This window comes from Macrosteles quadrilineatus, unplaced genomic scaffold (genome assembly GCF_028750875.1).
Source record: "Macrosteles quadrilineatus isolate MER2022 unplaced genomic scaffold, UCM_ALF_1.0 Scaffold_2__2_contigs__length_208266976, whole genome shotgun sequence".
NCBI classification, from domain to species: domain Eukaryota; kingdom Metazoa; phylum Arthropoda; class Insecta; order Hemiptera; family Cicadellidae; genus Macrosteles; species Macrosteles quadrilineatus.
In genome coordinates this window covers 10,370,501-10,391,179 of record NW_026542595.1, presented here as the reverse complement: position 1 = coordinate 10,391,179, position 20,679 = coordinate 10,370,501, and the positions used below count along the sequence as shown (strand labels likewise).

At 32.9% G+C, this 20,679-nt stretch overlaps 1 protein-coding gene across 11 annotated transcripts in view; it reads right to left on the bottom strand.

Moving 5' to 3' along the window:
• The window catches only part of LOC128986010 (RNA-binding protein Musashi homolog Rbp6), an 802,253-nt gene that overhangs the window by 267,567 nt on the left and 514,007 nt on the right, over positions 1 to 20,679 (bottom strand). For all 11 annotated transcript variants that reach the window (XM_054406067.1, XM_054406068.1, XM_054406071.1 and 8 more), the window contains exon 3: positions 18,033 to 18,114. In XM_054406067.1, coding sequence (XP_054262042.1) covers positions 18,033 to 18,114 — 82 coding nt within the window. The remainder of the gene's footprint in view (positions 1 to 18,032; positions 18,115 to 20,679) is intronic.

Below are 20,679 nucleotides of genomic sequence, written 5' to 3'. Positions count from 1 at the left end.
AAGGAAATTTAACATCTTATTTTTGAAAGGTCAACAATAATTGGATCAAATATCAATAATAAGAGCTAATCGATGGAGACAAAGCAAAGATCAGTTTTAAGAATAAATCAATACTTGAGATAATTTTTACAAGGGTATACACTCGAAAGATAATGTAGTTACGATGATTTTCAGGCCAATATGTCGAAAAGACACAGTGAAATATACACAATATTTTTTAGATTTTTTTACTGCGTAAAAAGTATTTATATTTTTCTGTTAAGGTTAATTTACACCTTGTGTGCAATAAAAAACCCAGGCACGTTTCGTAAATGTAAAGTATAAATATTATACTAATAGCGTAAGACTAAAGAAACTGGTCATTAGTAATCTTACAAAAATCTTTAAAAACAGATTTGACATTGAACCGCTTAGTTCTAATTTGAATTTAAATGTATTGGTTTAGTACGAAATAGCGTGCGACCAATGTAAAACAATCAAAGTACAAGTACAACAACAAAGTATTGTAATAAGTGATTTTAAGCTCATCTAGTATGCAATTTATATTTTTACTTATTTTAAAATGCAGGAAAATTACTTATCGTAAGTTTCCTAACAGTAGATAAACAACTAGTCGCAATTGAACAGTTTTCCGAATTGAAGAAAGACAGGGGAAATGCTTCTGTGGCTGAACAAAATGATTAATGTGAACAATGTCTGAGGAAAAGGGAGACTGTGCCTCCAACAGATATAGGAGAGAGGGGAAAACCATGGAAATCACATAAGTAGAACAGTAGACAGGGCATCCTACAACGATAGCGAGACTCTCCACAAGTATCACCATAGACAAATACAGTGGATAAACAAAGACTGTCCAAGGAAGGTTCCGGCGCACACCGCGGAACCCACCTTATCAAGTGTGAAAACATAGACACGGTAAATGGACAATGAAGTGAAACATATGAACTAAAAGCAAACTGTTAAAATATCAACTAGACTGATATTTCTATATTCCTAATTCAATATTTCCCATGACTTTAGTAACGGAATTAATGGTATTAAAATGATTTTTTTCTCATTTTCACACTCAAAGCATAAAAATTAGGCATTAACCTTCCGATCCACTTAGCAGAGCTTAAAAACAAATTATTTAGTATATTGAAGCGTCGTTGGAGAATATGCCATAAAACTGTAAACTTAAATTTCCCATGCTATTATTTTAAGGAGAACAAATAAACTGTTGTAGTTTATTTGTATTATACATACGAGTATATTCTGCCTGATTCTGACTTTGCTAATTGTATCTTTTATCCCAAGCTATTAACATCTTACTAAAAAGTATATAGCTTACTATATTCCTTGTTACAGCAAACCAAAGTACTCGTTTAACCTAATGTAAAATAGGAAATAAATATGAGATATTTAGGGAATAATTAAAGTAAAAATCTAGGCAAATGGAAATTTAAAGTTTGCAAGTTTGTTATGGCGGGGCTATTTAATATCTGAACAGAACAACAGATAAAACTAAAGAGTATATTCAATTTGAACACTTTGAAATATTTCTCATATTAATATAATACCGGAACACAGTCAGAAAACTCGTTAACGATGCTTCAAGAGGGAGGAGAGCAAATAGAGTTTTGATCAGCGCCGTGCAGGCCGCATGCTGTTTGTTGAGAAAACACTGTCTGAACATTACACTGTGCGCGTTTTTGCTGTGGCACAATCATTGCGGGCGAAATTATATAAAGAGGTTACATAGGGGCATAGTGGTGAAAAGCGGGTGACTTTTGAAAATGAATATTATAGATCTACTCGGTATAGTAGTTTTTTGAATAAAAATGTATAATTTAAATAAAAAAGTGGAATGGAAAATCAGTAATAGCCACAACTTAATGAAAACGAACTTATAAAATCACGTGTACATTTGTATTGATATTAGAAACTTAAATCGCTAATGTACAATGATTTGACATGGTGTACATTAATATTTAATCACCACTATTTAGGAAAAGAATAAAAGCTTATTCTTTTCCTAAATTTTTGTGGTTCAATAATACTAATTGCATGTCCAAAACAATACAAGGGACAAAAACAACTATTGGACCTGAATATTGAGTTTTATCACAACGTTCGCAAACAATTTTATAGGAAAACACAACGGAACAACAAAAACCCTCAGTGATATGACAACAGATTAATATCATAGCAGCTAATTGAACATTTTTGTCGTGGTACGAGGGTGGAATGCTTTGACAAGAGCCCTCTCACAGTTAGGGGGGAGTGATTAATGTTAGACAGGACCGTGGGGGGTGGAGGGGGGGGGTACACATTGATATCCTTCGCAACGTTACATCAAATACGTACTGCAGAAAAACAACCTGGATGGGAGCAATCACGGGAGAGTCTACTCAATGTTAATATTTGGATTTAAATAGTTTGAACGTAATCAAGAAAATGTTATAGATTACCAATATTTGAGGGTTGTAAAAAGCAAGTATTCATTCTATTGTATATTAGTATAGTAGACTTTTAACTGCAGACAGTTAATAGTGCGAATTTATTTTATTATTTTTATTATACATTATGGTTTGTGAACATTTAAATTTCCTCGTTACTTTGAAAAATTCATGAAAAAGGTGATAGCACAATGGGGATTATTAATTGAACCAGGCCCAAAAATATAATTAGTATAAAACATTCGTTCCTATTCTATGAACACAATGGCTACAGTTCTAGAGGTTTTTATTGTTCAGTGCCTAATAATTAATTGTGGTCTAAGTATGTACAGCAACAATACATCAAATATATCTTATCTACTTTCTTCTAGTTTTTAATATTTGTTTTTTTTCATATAGCACAAATAATAGATTAAGAGCTATATATGGCTTCCATCTCATTTTTGACAACTGGTTATTGTAGGCTTTAAAAAACATACAAGATATTTTTAAGTGTTTAGTTTGATCACGTATAACATGTTATAATTAAACAGGAAATTGCAATTCCCGTTTCCAAAACCATCAAGATATTTGATATTTTATACTAAGTTTCATCTAAATTTCATAATTTTTCATTGTAACAATTACATACAATGTAACAAAGAGCAGACGAGCCATAGTTAGTAATACTATCCTGGAAATTACTTCTTTAAAAAATACAGTCAATTTAGCCATTTAACTTAATATTATTACAATGATTTGTACAAGAAGCTGGTTATTTGACAGCTTTACTGCATTGACTTAAGCAACAATAATAATGTGTGATCTGATGAACTACGCTGCCTAGGTTTTCTTCACTTAAAGGTTAATATTATTGTAATACTGAAATGGTTTAGTTTTGAACAGCTGTTTATGCAACAACACGTCAAAAGCCTTGACAAAATAAACGGCTGTATTCGTGATTCTGGTTTAATATCACACAAAAAAAAACTGCGTCAACAGGTTTCTAAAGTTCGTATGCGAGGTTTCAGTAAATGACGCACAGCAAAGCTTGCTAACGATATCCAAAGAGCAGAGAGCAAATACAAATTTGATCAGCACCATTACAGGTGGCGGGGCCGTGTTTTGAGAGAAAACACACCAACGAGACGCCGCGCCGCCGTCTGCCAACATCCCTCTCTGGTAATTATGAGTTTTAAATATATACAACCCTAATAATATTTACACGCTTTTATTAACTTTCAACCACATACCAGGTAAAAGGTTCTTAGAGATGTATGAACTAAGTGAGTTGATTAGATTTGTTTATAAATAACAAATGCATTTTGAAATTACAAAAAAATTATTCGTCTAACTGTAAAGGAATCTCCGTGTAAGATTTTTTGCATACGGAAATACGTGCAATACTGATTAGGTTCTAAGGTAATTTCCACTTTATATAATATAATGCTAAGTAACCATATGTACTATTACATTTTGCATTTTAATTTCTTGAAAGGGAGAATTGCTATGTCTTGTTGATTCTATGAATATTTATTATGTACCTTAATTTGCCGTAAAACGAACTAACAAACAATGTCTTGAATTTATAGTTAAGTCTCAAGTTACAGTATAATGTTCATTTGCCAATAGTTTAACAATCATGCATGTTTTTATTTACATTATAATATGTTTCACAATAGATGCCACATAGCTAAACGTGTACTACTATGAAAATGTCTTGTTAGTTTATGTCTTGTATTTAGATTGACACAGTAGATGAAAGACAAATGGCTTAATAAGTGAGCAAAGGACGGTACGTCAATCAAATACTTATTAAATCCCATCATTGATGAGTTGTAAATCGCACTTGATGTTATTTTGAGTATAACGAAAGAGCAAATGATTAAAAAATGTATAGATAGATAGTTACCTAACAGTGCTTTATTTTAGAACAAGTTTACAAAGTTACAAATTGTATTTTTAGGTACAAAAGACAATGGTCATTTGGCCATCCATTTGGTTGGCAAAGTCCACTTCCACTATACAGGGTGAATAAAAATTCAAGACCCCCCCCCCACTCTAATATTCTTTTAAGTAAATATACAGATATATCCTTTTGGTGGTCGAGCAATCTTAGCAGGAAGTTTCATTTTATCATTTTGAAATTTTTGAGTGTCCCCCCAAAAGGGGGTATTCGGGGGGCAACTCAAATATTTTAAAAGTAAACCCCCTTCAAGTGACACCTCATTTTGAAGTGTTCACAAAAACTAAAGAATGGTGAAAATTAGAGGTCGCTATCTCTTCTCTATTTAAAATGATAGACCGTCAAATGTTGTGGAAAATTAATGGTAAAATTTGTAATATTGGCTGTCATTTTGGATAGAGAAGAGATAGCGAGCTCTGGTTTTCACCAGTCTTTAAGTTTTTGTAAACACTTCAAAATGAGGTGTCACTTAAAGGGGATTTACATTTAACAATTTTTAGTGTCCCCCAAAAGGGGGGATTTGGGGGACAACTAAAAATGTTTCAGTAGAAACCCCTATCAAGTGACACCTCATTTTGTAGTGTTTAAACAAACTTAAAGAATGGTGAAAACCAGAGCTCGCTATCTCTTCTCTATCCAAAATGACAGCCAATATTAACAATTTTACCATTTATTTTCCACAACATTTGACGGGCTACCATTTTGGATAGAGAAGAGATAGCGACCTCTAGTTTTCACCATTCTTTAAGTTTTTGTAAACACTTCAAAATGAGGTGTCACTTGAAGGGGGTTTACATTTAAAATATTTGAGTTGCCCCCCAAATACCCCCTTTTGGGGGGACACTCAAAAATTTAAAAATGATAAATAAAACTTCCTGCTAAGATTGCTCGACCACCAAAAGGATATCTCTGTATATTAACTTGGAAAAATATTAGAGGGGGGGGTCTTGACTTTTTATTCACCCTGTATAATTACAAGCAACAGTGCACCATTGCATATAAAAGATAACATACATGTACATTTAATTAAAATATTCATGTATTTTGATCATTCTTATGTCCAACAATGAACTCGAATAGCAAAGTTTGTACCAACACTGTTCACCCACGACGACCCTTCCCAAAACATAACAGTTTATCATGTTTTTACTCCGAACGGAAACAAAGTTTTATTAAATATGTGCGACGGACCGACACTTAAGTTATGAGCCAGCAAAAAATGAGTTTTAATATGAACAAAGCAACGTGTTTTTGCCGGTGGTAGACCACCCCTTTGACACAGCAATTTCTATCCAAAACCTAAACTCAACTCCCCCCACCCTCCCACTCACCAATATTACACAATGCAACGCGATTGTTGTAATAGTTCTATATGAAATATGTTAAAGATTAATTGTTCAAACATTCGACGCAAAACATTTCTTTCGATATTTTATTATTTGAAGTAAATTTTTGTGGCAATAACCTTGCTAATTACATGACTTTGGCTTCATTTATATTACACCAATGACACCCACCATATAATGGTGGAAGGGTAAGGGAAATCTACAACACCTCAGCAAACCTGCAGACTAAATAAATTTCCATTTTGTTTGATTAATTTTTCACTAAAATATTTCATATTTTAATTAACATTTGATTTGACGAATTACTAAGTTTACTGCTACAGAGAAGGAAAATGTGTTTTTATTATATTAATAGTACAGTATCAAATAAATAGTTTTGCTAAATTGGATCACAATATATCCATATTTACTTTTTCTCCTTAAGACTAACATGTGAATATTTAATGTATATTGTCGGGGAATTATGCACATGAACTCGCACACGCATAGGTAGGACTTTTAAAGAAAAAAATTTTGGCCTCTTAGGATATAAAAATGAAAAAGTAAATCAATCCAGTGTAAAGGTTTTACCGTGCCACCTACGGTAATAGCTTCATCCATATAAGGGATGGTCACTAAAACTGGAAAAGGTCCATTTATATGAATAACTATTAGCACTTACTAAGAATAACGTTAAATTTGTTATTAGGAGTTTCTCACAAGTTTTCACTATCAAACGTTTAACAAAAATTTTACAATAAATTATATGTGTTTGTATAGTTTCAGGTATCGAAATACGAAAGTTGATTATTTGAAATTAATTAAACCATCATTAAACACGATTTAGGACTATGCATTGTATGTTAATATTTCCTTCTTAACATGGTTTCTTCAGTATATATCAGATGTATTTGAATTTATATCTACGTAAAATACCACAAAAGTCATATATAAGGAGGTATTAGTGTACTCTATCTAATACAACATGTTTTAACCCTAAACTATGTCCGTATCATTTGCAAAGTTTCCCGAGGAAAAGCCCAGGGTTTACAAGTGATAAATCTAAACGTCTATGAAGATATTATTTTTGAGGTGTTTTAAGTATGAAATTGACATTAAACAAGCATACCTTTTAATATTTTCGCATTACTAGGCATTTTGATAATAATAATGAACCAAAAATAATAGATTATAACATTACACATACGTATAGGCCTACATTATAAATTCTATCATTGAAAATGTGATGATACATAGGTTCTACGTCATACCATTCAAAACATATTTTGGAACTGGATAAATGCTTATAAGCGCCTATAAAATTATTTTAATCTAATTGTAATTGGAATATTATCATATATTCAAATCTAATGATTATGCATCAGCTAGAAAATTCATAATAAGCTTACAGAAAAAATTACAGTTAAAAGTAGCTATGACTTAGTATAGGTTTTAATTAATAAGATATAAAAAGCTTACTAATATCTAAATTGTCATTTTATTCTCCAACAAAAGCATGGAGCAAGGAAAGAATAGAGACTGAATCTACCACATTCCCCACCACATGTTATGCGATGGTATTGGGATTATAGGAAAACAATAACAGTTCCCGCTGAAAGAGGATTTATTCAAACATGGAATTCCATGAGATCTAAGTTTGAACATTAAATTGTGGTTGCACAATATAGGAACAATAATTTTACGTACAAAAATAGTTTATTGAAGGTTGAACTGAGGTTGTACAACACAGGAAAAATAATTGTATGTACAGAAATAGTTCAAAATATTTTAATTCACGTAACAGCGTTTACTTGTCTATTATCATTTTAATTGCTCTACCCAAAACATAAGGTGTTTGCATTATATTTATTGTGCAATCTTTCCTTAGTTTGCCACGTTCAAGTATGGATTAAATGTGAGATATTTGATACAAAGTGTATTTGGCAAGGGTGAATCCAGTAAGAATGTTAACCAGTTGAAGTATTATTATTTATATTTTGTCAAACAACTTCTTCTTTCAGAATAACCCCTTTTTGGAATTTTTGTGTGATACGTAAAGAAGATAAATAAATCTATTAAAATCTGTGTATTATTGTTAAATTTATGGAAATATGCATATACATAGCCCTGTAACTTTATTCGAAATTGTCTAACAACACGATTTGACGTGTATTTGTCTAATATACATTACTAACGTTAAAAGTGACTCCCGAGAGCTATTGGAGGGCACTACTAACTAGGGTACACTATGTTTGGGTTTCCTATGTTCGTTCAATTCTGGTTAGAATTAAAGAATATTATTACAACTTATAAAATAAGTTACTTTGATATAAATATAAATAAAAATAATAATTCCAATTTACGGCAACAAAAATTAAAGCCATATCAAAATAATTTTGTAAAAAAATACAATTCCATTACGTGCATACTTACTCATTGTTGTGATCTCCAATGAGACTTTTATGCCCAGAACAACACTCTAATTGTCAAAGGTTGGAGATGAATGTTATAAATGTGTAGGCCTGTACGATACTTAGTTTTTGAAAATGTATTTGATCAATTTCAAATTAAAAGAAGTTGTCAGTTTAAAATGCTACTTAAAAATTTTTATCAGCTGCAGTACAAATTTTTAAAACGCCTCCTCTTGTGACTAGATATTTTTTCTTATCAAACGAAGGCACAGAGCAAAGATCATAGAAAGACGTGCGCTTTTCATACAAATGTAAGCGGCTGAGTCAGTAAATAAAACGCAAGAGCCAACTTTATGTGACACATTTGTCACATAAGCAAATAAATAGGGAGGAAATATCCCAAGCTTTATTTATGCGGTGCCCTCGAGAGTGGTATCGGCGACAACTTATTTTATGTACATGAAATTTGTAAACTTCGCCGATGTTTGATAAGCGGCTATACTTGTACAGTTGTGTAAGAAAGAAGAATTTTGCCCAAGAATGTTCTTAATAATACCAAAGAGGAATGATAGTACTTAAAATAAATTAAGCTGTCAATCTTTGGGCTGCTAGCATATATTTACATGAATGCCCTTTCTTGATTATAAAGCGTAAAAATGTACCCCTTAGGTACGATGTTTGATTATATTTCTTTAGTTTCAACCTTACTTCCCAACTTGCATCCACATAATTTATTTTATACGTTTTAATATGCGACTGAAAAGCTATTTACATTACATATCAAATTACTAACCAATAGCAATTTCCTACCTTTAAATAATTGTATATCTATTTCGTATTTAATCACAGAGAAGTAATTAATATTTCAGTTTGTCGAATCAATTATTTTATATGGAAGTATTTTAACCTAAACAGAAAGTATGGTGGGAAAAAGTTAAAAACTAATAACTAAGCTACAAACCCCGAATGTTCAGTGAATTCACAGTGAAATAACTACTCTGCCAAGATAAAATTACATGTTTCCTTACATACCTTTGGAAACGCAATTTATTAAAAATTATCTTTTGTAAAACGGAATTTAGCTGTAAAATAATAAAAATTATAATCCAATCACGTCCTTGAAGTATAGACTGTTTGTTCAACAAAATAGCAAATATCTAATTTACTGACCAAATCAATACATAAATAAGAAATAATTTGTTAACTATTATACGTTAGAAGGCTAATGCTCGGGAGTAAAGCTGTACGGGAGTGCGGCATTGTATGAGAGACCTTATTAAGCAATCGGCCACAATAACGTATTGCTCGGTATCATATAATTTATCCGACTCGCCAGACTATAAGCGCGCGATCTGGCGGAAAATCCCTTCCCCCCCTCATACACAGTATCGATTCTGTAACTCGACTCAGCAAATTTAACTTCGATTTATTATCCGATTATGAAACTAGACTATAATGTTACCGTCTAGATATTTACATTACTTGTTTTATTATTTCTTGTTTTTAGCGATTTTCTTATAGGGATAATCTATTACCGCTGATCTCATTTAAACCTGAGACCAATTTTCTTTTTTTTTAATGTCTACCATCTTCTAAATACATATATTTGTATAATTATTTATACTAACAATATGAACATAATAATGAATGAATAACTAAGTATCTAAGTGTGTGCGTGTGTGTGTCACGATAACGAGAATAAAATGATCCATTTTGATGAAATTTTGGCCAAACGCGTAAATATGTGTTTATTCAAAATGTTCGAGAACCAGCAAGACCAGACTATAGGGCATGGTAAAAAATATGTTTTCCCATTGTTGTCCTTAAAACATAAAATTTCCATGTTTCTTTTTTAACCATATTGTAGACCATAAAAACAACATTTAGTGCGTTGGAACGTTTTAAAATTGTTTTTTGTTTTTATTTTAGCAGTTTTTAAAGACTGTAAATTAAAAATTCACAAATATTTTTACGGATAGTAATTAAACTATTATAGTTTGATTGTTATGGATATAGTTTGATACAATTTGGCAAACTATTTATTTCATACCAAGCTATCAAGTATTACTAAAATCACACATTACTTTCCTTGCATCTATCAAAGAAGGGAATTGCTCATTCTTGTATGGACCGAGGTTTACAATAGAGGCTATAAAATATGAAACGATCCGATTTAATATTCTTATCAATAAAGTGACACCGTAAGGTGATAACAAGTCGTGACAGCTGTGAGGCAACCTTGATATTGAATATCTCACTTGACGATGAGGTTTACGAGCAGAACACGACCCGTGCGACCGTTTACTACGTTTATGGCCGTTAATATTGTGCTTCAGACAAGCTGAAATGATTGACTGTTAAATAAAACTCAGTCCCGCGTTGTCAAGACAAGAGGTAGGAATGCAAAGTAGGTGTACAAACATAAACTATGTTTTATGCATAATGAAAACACAATAAATAGTAAATAATATTTTATGCAATAAGAACTTAAATAAAATATATAATATATAGGTTTCACAGCGGTGGTTTTTTAGAAGCCATTTTAAGCCACTTATTATGCCAATTGGTGTTACGCAATCCTTTTACACTTATCAGTTTAAGGTGAATTCAGCAATGTTTAAAATCCACAATCCTCCCAAAAATAAAAACTGCCTATATAATTTTGCTAGTTAAACTTTCTACTACTACTCATATATGGATTACAAAGATGTTATCATATGAATGATTTACAGTTTATATACAACGAGGACATTACATTATTGTTTTTTAAACTTTTGCACCGTACTTTTAAATTTCATTCACTATTTCACTATTTGTGCTAGAAACAATGTAAAAGTGGTGAAAACCTATTCAAACATTATCAATAAGATTGTCAACACTCTTGTAAACTATGGATTGATCCTAAACACGGCAGCGTCTAAGGAGAAGAATCGCTGATTCACCTGAACCAAGTGCTGAGGAAACGTTGACAATGAGATTGGCTGCGATCAGTGCTGAGCTGTCAGCGAAATTCACATCTCACAGGATTCCGCACAATTGATGTTACTATTAACTGCTACAACAGTTAGTTTTATCATGCTTGTCTAGTTCTCTTACCACACAATACAACAGTGAAATAATGTTTTAGCAATTATCTTCCTAAATCGTTGAACATTATTCCTCACTGCAGAATAACAGTTTTAAGAAAATATACATTCAAGGTTTACAAATCCAGAATGGGTCAAAACAATCCAATGTAAAATCAATCAAAAAACAAACATTAGAATGAAAAAACACAAATGATGCAAGTGTTTTTTTTTTCAACATACGCGATTGGACAAAACAAAATGATATTTAACAAAATGTAAACGAAAACAGGTATCAAATTTAGGGATTTAAATACCCATTTTTACGATTAGCTTTTGTAAAATTCTCCAAACTCTTGGATTTGAAAAAAAATTTATCCGTAAATTATATAAATGACTGTAGCACGCATTTTATAACCTTCAACTATTAGGAACCTCTGCTCTAGAGAATGGATTTTGTTTAGTTTTGTAATAAAAACGTGGCGGTTTTGAGGTTGGCATGTGTGTGGTCCCTGCTTTTGTTGTCGAGTACGGAGGAATGTGGCCACAAATATTTTTGAATTATAACGTTATAACCCAACACTGCAACATGGTACATTCTGTTACTTCAGTGTCTTTTTGTGTACAAAAGTCTTACTATTAGGAGATCGTTTGACATATCAAAGCAAAGCTCTTGCAAAGCTATCAAAGCAAGTATTTAGTATGTAACTACAAATTAACTGAACCTACTAAGAACTAAACCTTTTGCTCTGATTTCAGAATCGGGCCTCCACATAAGTGAATCTTTTGAGGAGGGATATACTAAACTGCAAATTTGTATTATTAATTTATAATATGAATAGGTATGCATTCAAATGAAAAACGATGAACAAGAAATGAATAATAGAAAGTTTCAGATTATTATGTCTCTCCTGTAAACAAATCATTTATGTGGAGGCCCAATTCTAAAACCGGAGCAAAAGGTTGAGTTCTTAGTAATATAGCGTTTTCAAAGTTAGTGAGTAACAATATAACAGGTTCACTCGATTTGTATGCCAACATCCTAGGTATGCTTCGATAGGTCAAACGATTTTCGAATAGTAAGACCTTTTGAACCCAAACAAAATCACTGAAGTCGAAGTAAAAAAGTTACAACAAGATCACGTTTTATGAAAAAGGCATGAACAAATAATAATCCCGAATCTGATTTACAAAAAAAACTCTATGAAAATCCTAAAATACAAAATAGTGTTATTAACTTAAATGGCTGGTAGTTTTTTCGGTTGTCTTAGGCAAAGCTGAACTAGGACAGCAAGACAACGCAGAATTACTCTGTGTAAAGAAATGTCCTACAAACAATTGGAAACCTGAGTATAAATCATTAGAAGGCGACGGGTTCAGAAATTTACGTTCACTGTGACAGCGTATTCATAAAGCTCTTCCGCGCCATCCAACCGTTCAGGTATTTTGAGCAATAAATAATTTCTGAAATATGTGGCATCTTTACAAAGGACTTTGTTGGAGTGTATGACATTCTAGCTTTACCAATTATATAAATACAAATTGCTACCAAAATTTCCATATATTGTACCAAATAAATATTTATTTACTAATTTTACCTTGCTTTGCATGGTAAATGCTTTGCTTATACATGTAAATAAATAAATAAAAATGCCTTTATTTAATATTAAAACACGTTGTCAAATCATACTAGTAAAAGAAATGTACTCAAATGTAAAACATTTCAACAAGTCTATTAGTTCATATTCATTCACTTAACATGCCTAACATTTCGAAATATACAAGTTTAATAAGAATTCTCCATTTTTAATAAAATTTTTAAAAGATTATTCACTACAAAATTTAAGATCGCTAGTTTACTATGTGTTCATTAAAACTGTCTAAATTAGTAGAAAAATCCATATCAATTGTCTTCATAATTCAGGGTAAATCATGGAAAGTTTTTCACATTTTTTGGCATGTAATTAATTATTACGATTTCAATATTACATAAGTAAATATCTTATTACACAATCATATTACATAAGTAGTCCTTAGTAACTTATAAAAAAACTGTTACCATCTTGACTTTTAGTTAAATGAAGGTTTTCAAGAAGACAGATGAACTAAATGCACACGTGGGTACCATTATTGCATTTAGGTAACAAATGTTATCTTACTACAAATGCACCAGTCGTGCTGAATGGCTTAGGCAAATTTCATTGGGAAAAGTTGTAGCTTTATTGCAGCTTACAGTACCCAGATATATATAAGTATGCATTTAAAATTGTACAATAACTTCTATACTACCTAATAAGTTTGAAATTATTAAAACACATCCAAACAATCAATACCCCTGTTATCTGCATGTATATGCAATTAGTTTCTTCTTCAACATTTGTGCGAATTCATGGTTTAGGTTTATTTTAATAGTCTTAACACGTCACAAACGAGTTTGTGTCTTTTAATTTACATTCACATAATTTTCAACAGCCATTTCCCTACAACCTATAACTATTTATAAACATACTGATTGATACTTGAGATTTCATTTAATCAATGATTTTAATGGAAGCTCTGGAGGCCATTAGTCCGTCCTTTATATGTATTAGGTATACTATATGAACATCAAACCTAGGAATTTCCAGCGGAAAAGAATTATAAGTCAAAATCATTGATTCCCCGACACACCATGTATATGCAAAATGAAAATATTCAAAGGATATGTAAAAAAGTATTGTTTTTCCTGTTACACTTGTAATAGTATATCAATAACGAATAGCTATATAGTATAATAACATATAGCTATCAATAACATAAGAGGAATAAAGCTAATATTAGGACTTGGGTAGCGAGTAGCCAAAGAGTCAGTTATACCCTTATTTGTCAAATACTTGTCACGGATATCTATATACTATTATAAAGAAGAGGTGGTGTCTGTGTGTGTGTTTGTATGAGCTAATCTCAAAAACTACTGGTCGGATCGGGCTGAAATTTGGCATGATGATAGCTCACATTCCTGATTAACATATAGGCATATTTTTATCCCAAAAAATCCTTCGGGGCTCCGCCCCAGTGGCTCTGGAGTTTCCCATGTTAACCTTATGAGAAATGGAATTAATGAATCTTAACAGCTGTTTCAATTAAACAAGTTGGTTATGTTCTATGATGTTCAATAGCATTAAAAGTTACAAGGATTACCAACAGGGTGCAGCACTAGCACTATTATTTCTTTTACATTTATGACAACAGCAAAAGGTGAGTGAGCGTAGCGAACGAACTTCAACCTGGAGGCGAGTGAGCGTAGCGAACGAGCTAACCTGAAGGCAAGTGAGCGTAGCGAACGAGCTAACCTGAAGGAAAGTGAGCGCAGCGAACGAGCTCCAACCTAAAGGTGAGTGAGCGTAGCGAACGAACTTCAAAAAGAACCGAAATTTCTTAAACCATGTCCTCACTCATAACTGCTATAAGCATTTGCTACTTATATGCCAACCCCGTACGAAGGACGGGTACTCTGCTAGTAGGCAGATAAATAGGAATAGAATATCCCGTCTTATTTATGTGGTTTCTCCCGAGAGTGTTATAGGATACATTGTACTCTGCGTGTAGGCTCTGTAAGTGTTATAGGATACATTGTACTCTGTGTGTAGGCTCTGTAAGTGTTATAGGATACATTGTACTCTGTGTGTAGGCTCTGTAAGTGTTATAGGATACATTGTACTCTGCGTGTAGGCTTTGTAAGTGTTATAAGATACATTGTACTCTGTGTGTATGCTCTGTAAGTGTTATAGGATACATTGTACTCTGCGTGTAGGCTCTGTAAGTGTTATAGGATACATTGTACTCTGCGTGTAGGCTCTGTAAGTGTTATAGGATACATTGTACTGTGCGTGTAGGCTCTGTAAGTGTTATATGAGACATTGTACTCTACGTGTAGGCTCTGTAAGTGTTATAAGATACATTGTACTGTGCGTGTAGGCTCTGTAAGTGTTATAGGATACATTGTACTCTGTGTGTAGGCTCTGTAAGTGTTATAGGATACATTGTACTCTGCGTGTAGGCTCTGTAAGTGTTATAGGATACATTGTACTGTGCGTGTAGGCTCTGTAAGTGTTATAGGATACATTGTATTGTGCGTGTAGGCTCTGTAAGTGTTATAGGATACATTGTACTCTGCGTGTAGGCTCTGTAAGTGTTATAGGATGCATTGTACTCTGCGTGTAGGCTCTGTAAGTGTTATAGGATACATTGTACTCTGCGTGTAGGCTCTATAAGTGTTATAGGATACATTGTACTCTGCGCGTAGGCTCTGTAATTGTTATAGGATACATTGTACTCTGCGTGTAGGCCCTGTAAGTGTTATAGGATACATTTTACTCTGCATTTAGGCTCTGTAAGTGTTATATGATACATTGTACTCTGCGTATATGCTCTGTAAGTGTTATAGGATACATTGTACTCTGCGTGTAGGCTCTGTAAGTGTTATAGGATACATTGTACTCTGCGTGTGGGCTCTGTAATTGTTATAGGATACATTGTACTCCGTGTGTAGGCTCTGTAAGTGTTTGTGTCAGTTGCGGATTTTCATCAGACTCTACGTCCCAAGATATGTTAGGACTTTTTGAATAGCTTATTCTCAACTTTTATTACAGTTTATAAAAACACAAGAAAAAAGAAAAAAGCCAAAGCCAGCAAATATTTTATTTTTTGGTCAAGGTATTAAATGGTTTTCAGTTTGGAATGTAGCCAAGAATAAATAAGGTATATTGTATTTATAGTGCTATAGTCTGTTAATAAAATTTAGGAGGTTTGAGAGGAAGTCTCCCCTCTACTTTCTTTGGTTAATGTATGTTGCATCTGACTGACAGGTTGAATAGGTGTTTGTATATATTTACTTGTTACCTCGGCTGAAGGGGACAGGGATGGATTTCATCCCCCTTAACCACGTAAATGGTGATAATTATTTTATATGAACATAAAAAATGCTTGATTTGGCTACAATTGATTCATAAGTACCTTCTTGAGCTATAGACCTGTAATTATAAATACTAAACATAAACTAGACAGCTTTGACGAATGGCCAGGGGTGATGAAATGTTACTTGACAGAAAGGGTCAAGAAAGTCACCGGCTAAAAATAAAAAAATATCCTCTACGCAATCGGCTGGTTTTGGCAGACTTCTGGCCATATGGCTCCAGACTGTAGGTTTCTATCTAGAAACGGTTTTCTAAGCTACACACGCTTCTCGCGGGATCACTGATTACTGATGTTAAAATGCCATAATTAACCGAAAATAAAACTTTAACTTTTAAATCATAGTGAATAATGTTGTATACGCTAGAGTAAACTTAAAAAGTTATTTATACTCTTTTTAACTGTTTTATATGCTCTAAGGATTTTTCAAAACATTCATCTAATTTTTTTATAATAAAATACTTTGGTAAGACTAGATTAAAGACACTTACTTCCGACCCGGTATGGTTTCCGGTATGGAGGCTGTAGGATTCAATCTGAAAAAAAATAACTTGAAAGCATCTGTTGACGTCTTTAAACGACCGGGTCGGTTATTTCTATGCTTTTGTTAATCTCGTCTGATATATTTATCACATGATCCAGAGAAATGAGTTCGTTTATCTAGTAATGTTCCTACTGTGGCTGTAGGATTCAATCTGAAAAAAAAACTTGAAAGAATCTGTTGACGTCTTTAAACGACCGGGTCGGTTATTTCTATGCTTTTGTTAACATCGTCAGATATATTTATCCCCTGATCCAGAGAAATAAGTTCGTTTATCTAATAATGTTCCTACTGTAGGTGGCTGTAGGATTGAATCTAAAAAAATAACTTGAAAGAATCTGTTTACGTCTTTAATGACCGGGTTGGTTATTTCTATGCTTTTGTTAATCTCGTCTGATATATTTATCACCTGATCTTGAGAAATGAGGTCGTTTATCTAATAATTTCCCTACTCTAAGGTAGTTCTACATACGGGTTTAGGCATATAAGTTCCATTTTCATATTCTTATTAATAAAGTGATACTGCAAGGTGATAACAAGTCGTGACAGCTGTGAGGCGACCTTGATATTGAATATCTCACTTGACGATGAGGTTTACGAGCAGAACACGACCCGTGCGACCGTTTACTACGTTACGTTTATGGCCGTAGGTTTATCATAACCTTATACCTGAATTGACGGTGGTTATAGCTTCGTAACATACTTTACATTTCGATAACAAAGCTATAACATAGAGTTTATACAATTTTATAACAAATTAATCGTTGTGTAGCTAATTAATTATAGTCCTACAAGTCATGAGTATTTTTTTAAATGTTAAATGTAGTTAAAAATTGGGTTTGGAAAACATAATATCGTATCAGGTGTGGGATCAAAACTGTTACGGTGCATAAATAATATTTAGTGAAATGGAGGTGACTGAAGGAAGATTAATAATCTAAATAAAAAGTGTTATGAAATAATGAAACAAATTTACTGTTAAAAATACAAAACTCCGGCTGTGCAAGTTTACACTACCTATATATTTTTATCATTTTTCTTTGTCATCTTCTTTCTTCTAAAAAAGATTTGTTTGTTATTTCAAATATTTGCATTGGCCATTTTATATCGATGTTTCAACATGTAATTACTCTAATATGTAATTTCAACATGCAATAATAATACAAAATATGTAATTACTCTAATATGCAATTTCAACATGCAATAATAATACAAAATATGTAATTACTTGTAAACAAATACACATGGAATGCTGCTTATGTGGAGAGAAATATAAGAGAAAGAAGGGAGAGAGAGAGAGAGAGAGAGAGAGGGAGAGGGGGAGAGAGAGAGAGAGAGAGAGAGAGTTACTCACCTCGACCGGCGCGTCGTGGGGTCCTTCATGACCATTACTTCCGTGATTTCCCCGTATTTACTAAAGTACTCCCGCAGAGATTCTGAAACACAAGTGTCATTTGTCAGACAAGCAAGATTGTCAGGGTGTGTCAAGCCGTCCTATTTTAGAAGCAAGCTGCAGCAATTGACTCTGTGAAAAAAATAATACAAGGGACATTTTTTATAAACACAGTCATGATCATTGCTCTCAGATTTGTGATAAGTAAAAAAATCAGCACAATAAGATAACAAATTGTATCCAGGAACGGTTCACTCGTGTATTCATACTAAAAATAACTAGGAGTACGCTCCGAAGTCGCGTATGAGAATGAACGAAGACAATTCCATGTAGGCTACCATAATATATAATCTGTCTTTAGTCTTTGGTGCCCCTTAACCCTGCCTCTGCGGCCCGCCGCAAGTTCGTGCGGCGACAGTGGCAGTGATGACCAGCGTTGCCAACCCAACTTGCTCATTTTACCCGCAAAATACGGTGGTAATCCCCGCAATTAGCCGGAATCAAGTCTTGATTACCCACAAAATCCCCTGAATTCAAATTTTAAAGATTTCGGCAAACTTTTTGGTAAAAACCTCGTTGTAACCACGTTGTTACGGTGCATTGAGAGAATTATTAATATTTATACCATTCTTTCTTATATTCAGCAAACCGTTCATCATTCAATTCAAGTTTTTTTTTAAGGCTACCTTTTTTAACTGAAGTCAAATGAAATGTAATGAAATATCTATTTATGTAGGTAACTAACTATTTATGCAAATATTTTTATCTTTCTGAAAGAGAGGTACCGGAACTCCGTTCCACTGCATTCCCCCCAAATCGAGCACTGAATAACAGTAAGACTCTATCCCCTATATCAACCATAAAAGTAAAAAAAAAAACATAAAATTTACAAGATTTTAAACCTTATGTGATGGCCCCTGGCCCTATCATAAATTGAATAAATAATGTTAATTATAAAAGCTAGAGCAAGTAATGCAAGAGTACCCTAGGTCTATCGCGAATGGCAATTTGAGTACTGTGGTTAATTCGGAATTCTTATGAATAATATTCAATAGTTTGATGCCATAAAATGGTGTTAGTAACCCTTATGGGAAAGTGGACTGGTCCCAGATCTGGATTCTTTATCTGGCCAGATCTGGGATGACATATCTGGACATATTCCAGATCTGGCACCCATATCTAACCAGATATGGAATTAGTTCAGATCACAGTTAGTTCATCACAGATCTGATCGTATCTGGCATCCAGATCTGACCATATATGGAATATGAAATTGGTAAAATTTGTGTTTTAAGAGACAAACTAACATTTTATGTTATCCACACTTTATTCTAATAAAATCCAAGCCTAAAAAAGATAGTAACCATTGACAGAGAAAATGAAAAAACTTTTAACTAAATTAACGCATGAGTAAAAAAAATAGTTTTAATTTGTTTAGTTTGTAGAGTGTTGTTTATTGTAGGCCTTTCACAATCAATGTTGTTTTTGTGTCATATGGTTGCCAACCATTTGTTTTAGCATAAGTAAAGGACCATTAAAAAAAAGTATTAAAGTACTTAAGTTAGCCTACGATAACATTGTGTGTAGGCCTAACTTATCTATGGCTTACTTTTTTATTATTAATTAACTGGTGAACCCCTCTTCACATTTTCTTTAAAATATTCCAATTTTTCACTTCATTGATAGATAGGCCTATGAGATCAATAAATGATTAAATCTGTAGGAACTGTTGTAGTCAGTCGAATTTCGTTTGGTAAAAGTTCTACCGAGCAAGACAATTTTTGGGAATGTTCTTACGATTACGAGACCTAGATTCTCGTATTCGTAATGGCTTTCGTTACAATACGTGATTAGAAGTGGCCTTGGTGTAGTGGCTAAGTGATCGGAGTTTGATGCTGGAGTCCCTGGTTCAAATCCCGGTCGGGCATGTTCAAAACTTTTACTAACAATTTTTTCACTTTTTAATTTTTATTGAATTTTTAATGCATAGTTCATTAGGTTTTTATGTTAAAACATCTTATATTCTTTTTTATTTTATAAAAATAATTTTCTTCATAAGTAATCTCTGGAACTCCTTCTTAAGGGAAGATGCAAAACAATGTTACTATTTAAAATGCATAACAATGTTATTATTTAAGTATTTTAACCTGTAGGACCATGTTACCAGAAGAATAGAAGCCTGTATATAGAAACAATTAAAGTACTGTAGGCCTACCTATGGATATTGAATTTAAGGTAAAAATAACAAGATAAATATTTCAATTTGTTTTATTTGCAAGCATTTTTTATATTATTATTTCATTGTGATTCAACCACTATTTCAATTGTGCAAAGACAGTCTGGAGGTAGCATAAATTAATGAGCCGGTTCGTTATAACCTAAACTTTACCTTCCTAATCGAACCTAACTTCAAAACAGTTAATACAGTCACAAATTCACATAAAACCCAACCTACCTTCCCCACATGCCTAACTAAGAGCTGATTATTTAGTTTCAAAACAAATTGATTTAATTCCCCATTGAGTCAAGTATAAACAGCTGTTTGCTTTGCTCACACAGTCCTCAGCCCACATTCGGACCCGTCCAGACCACGCCATATTACCATCCG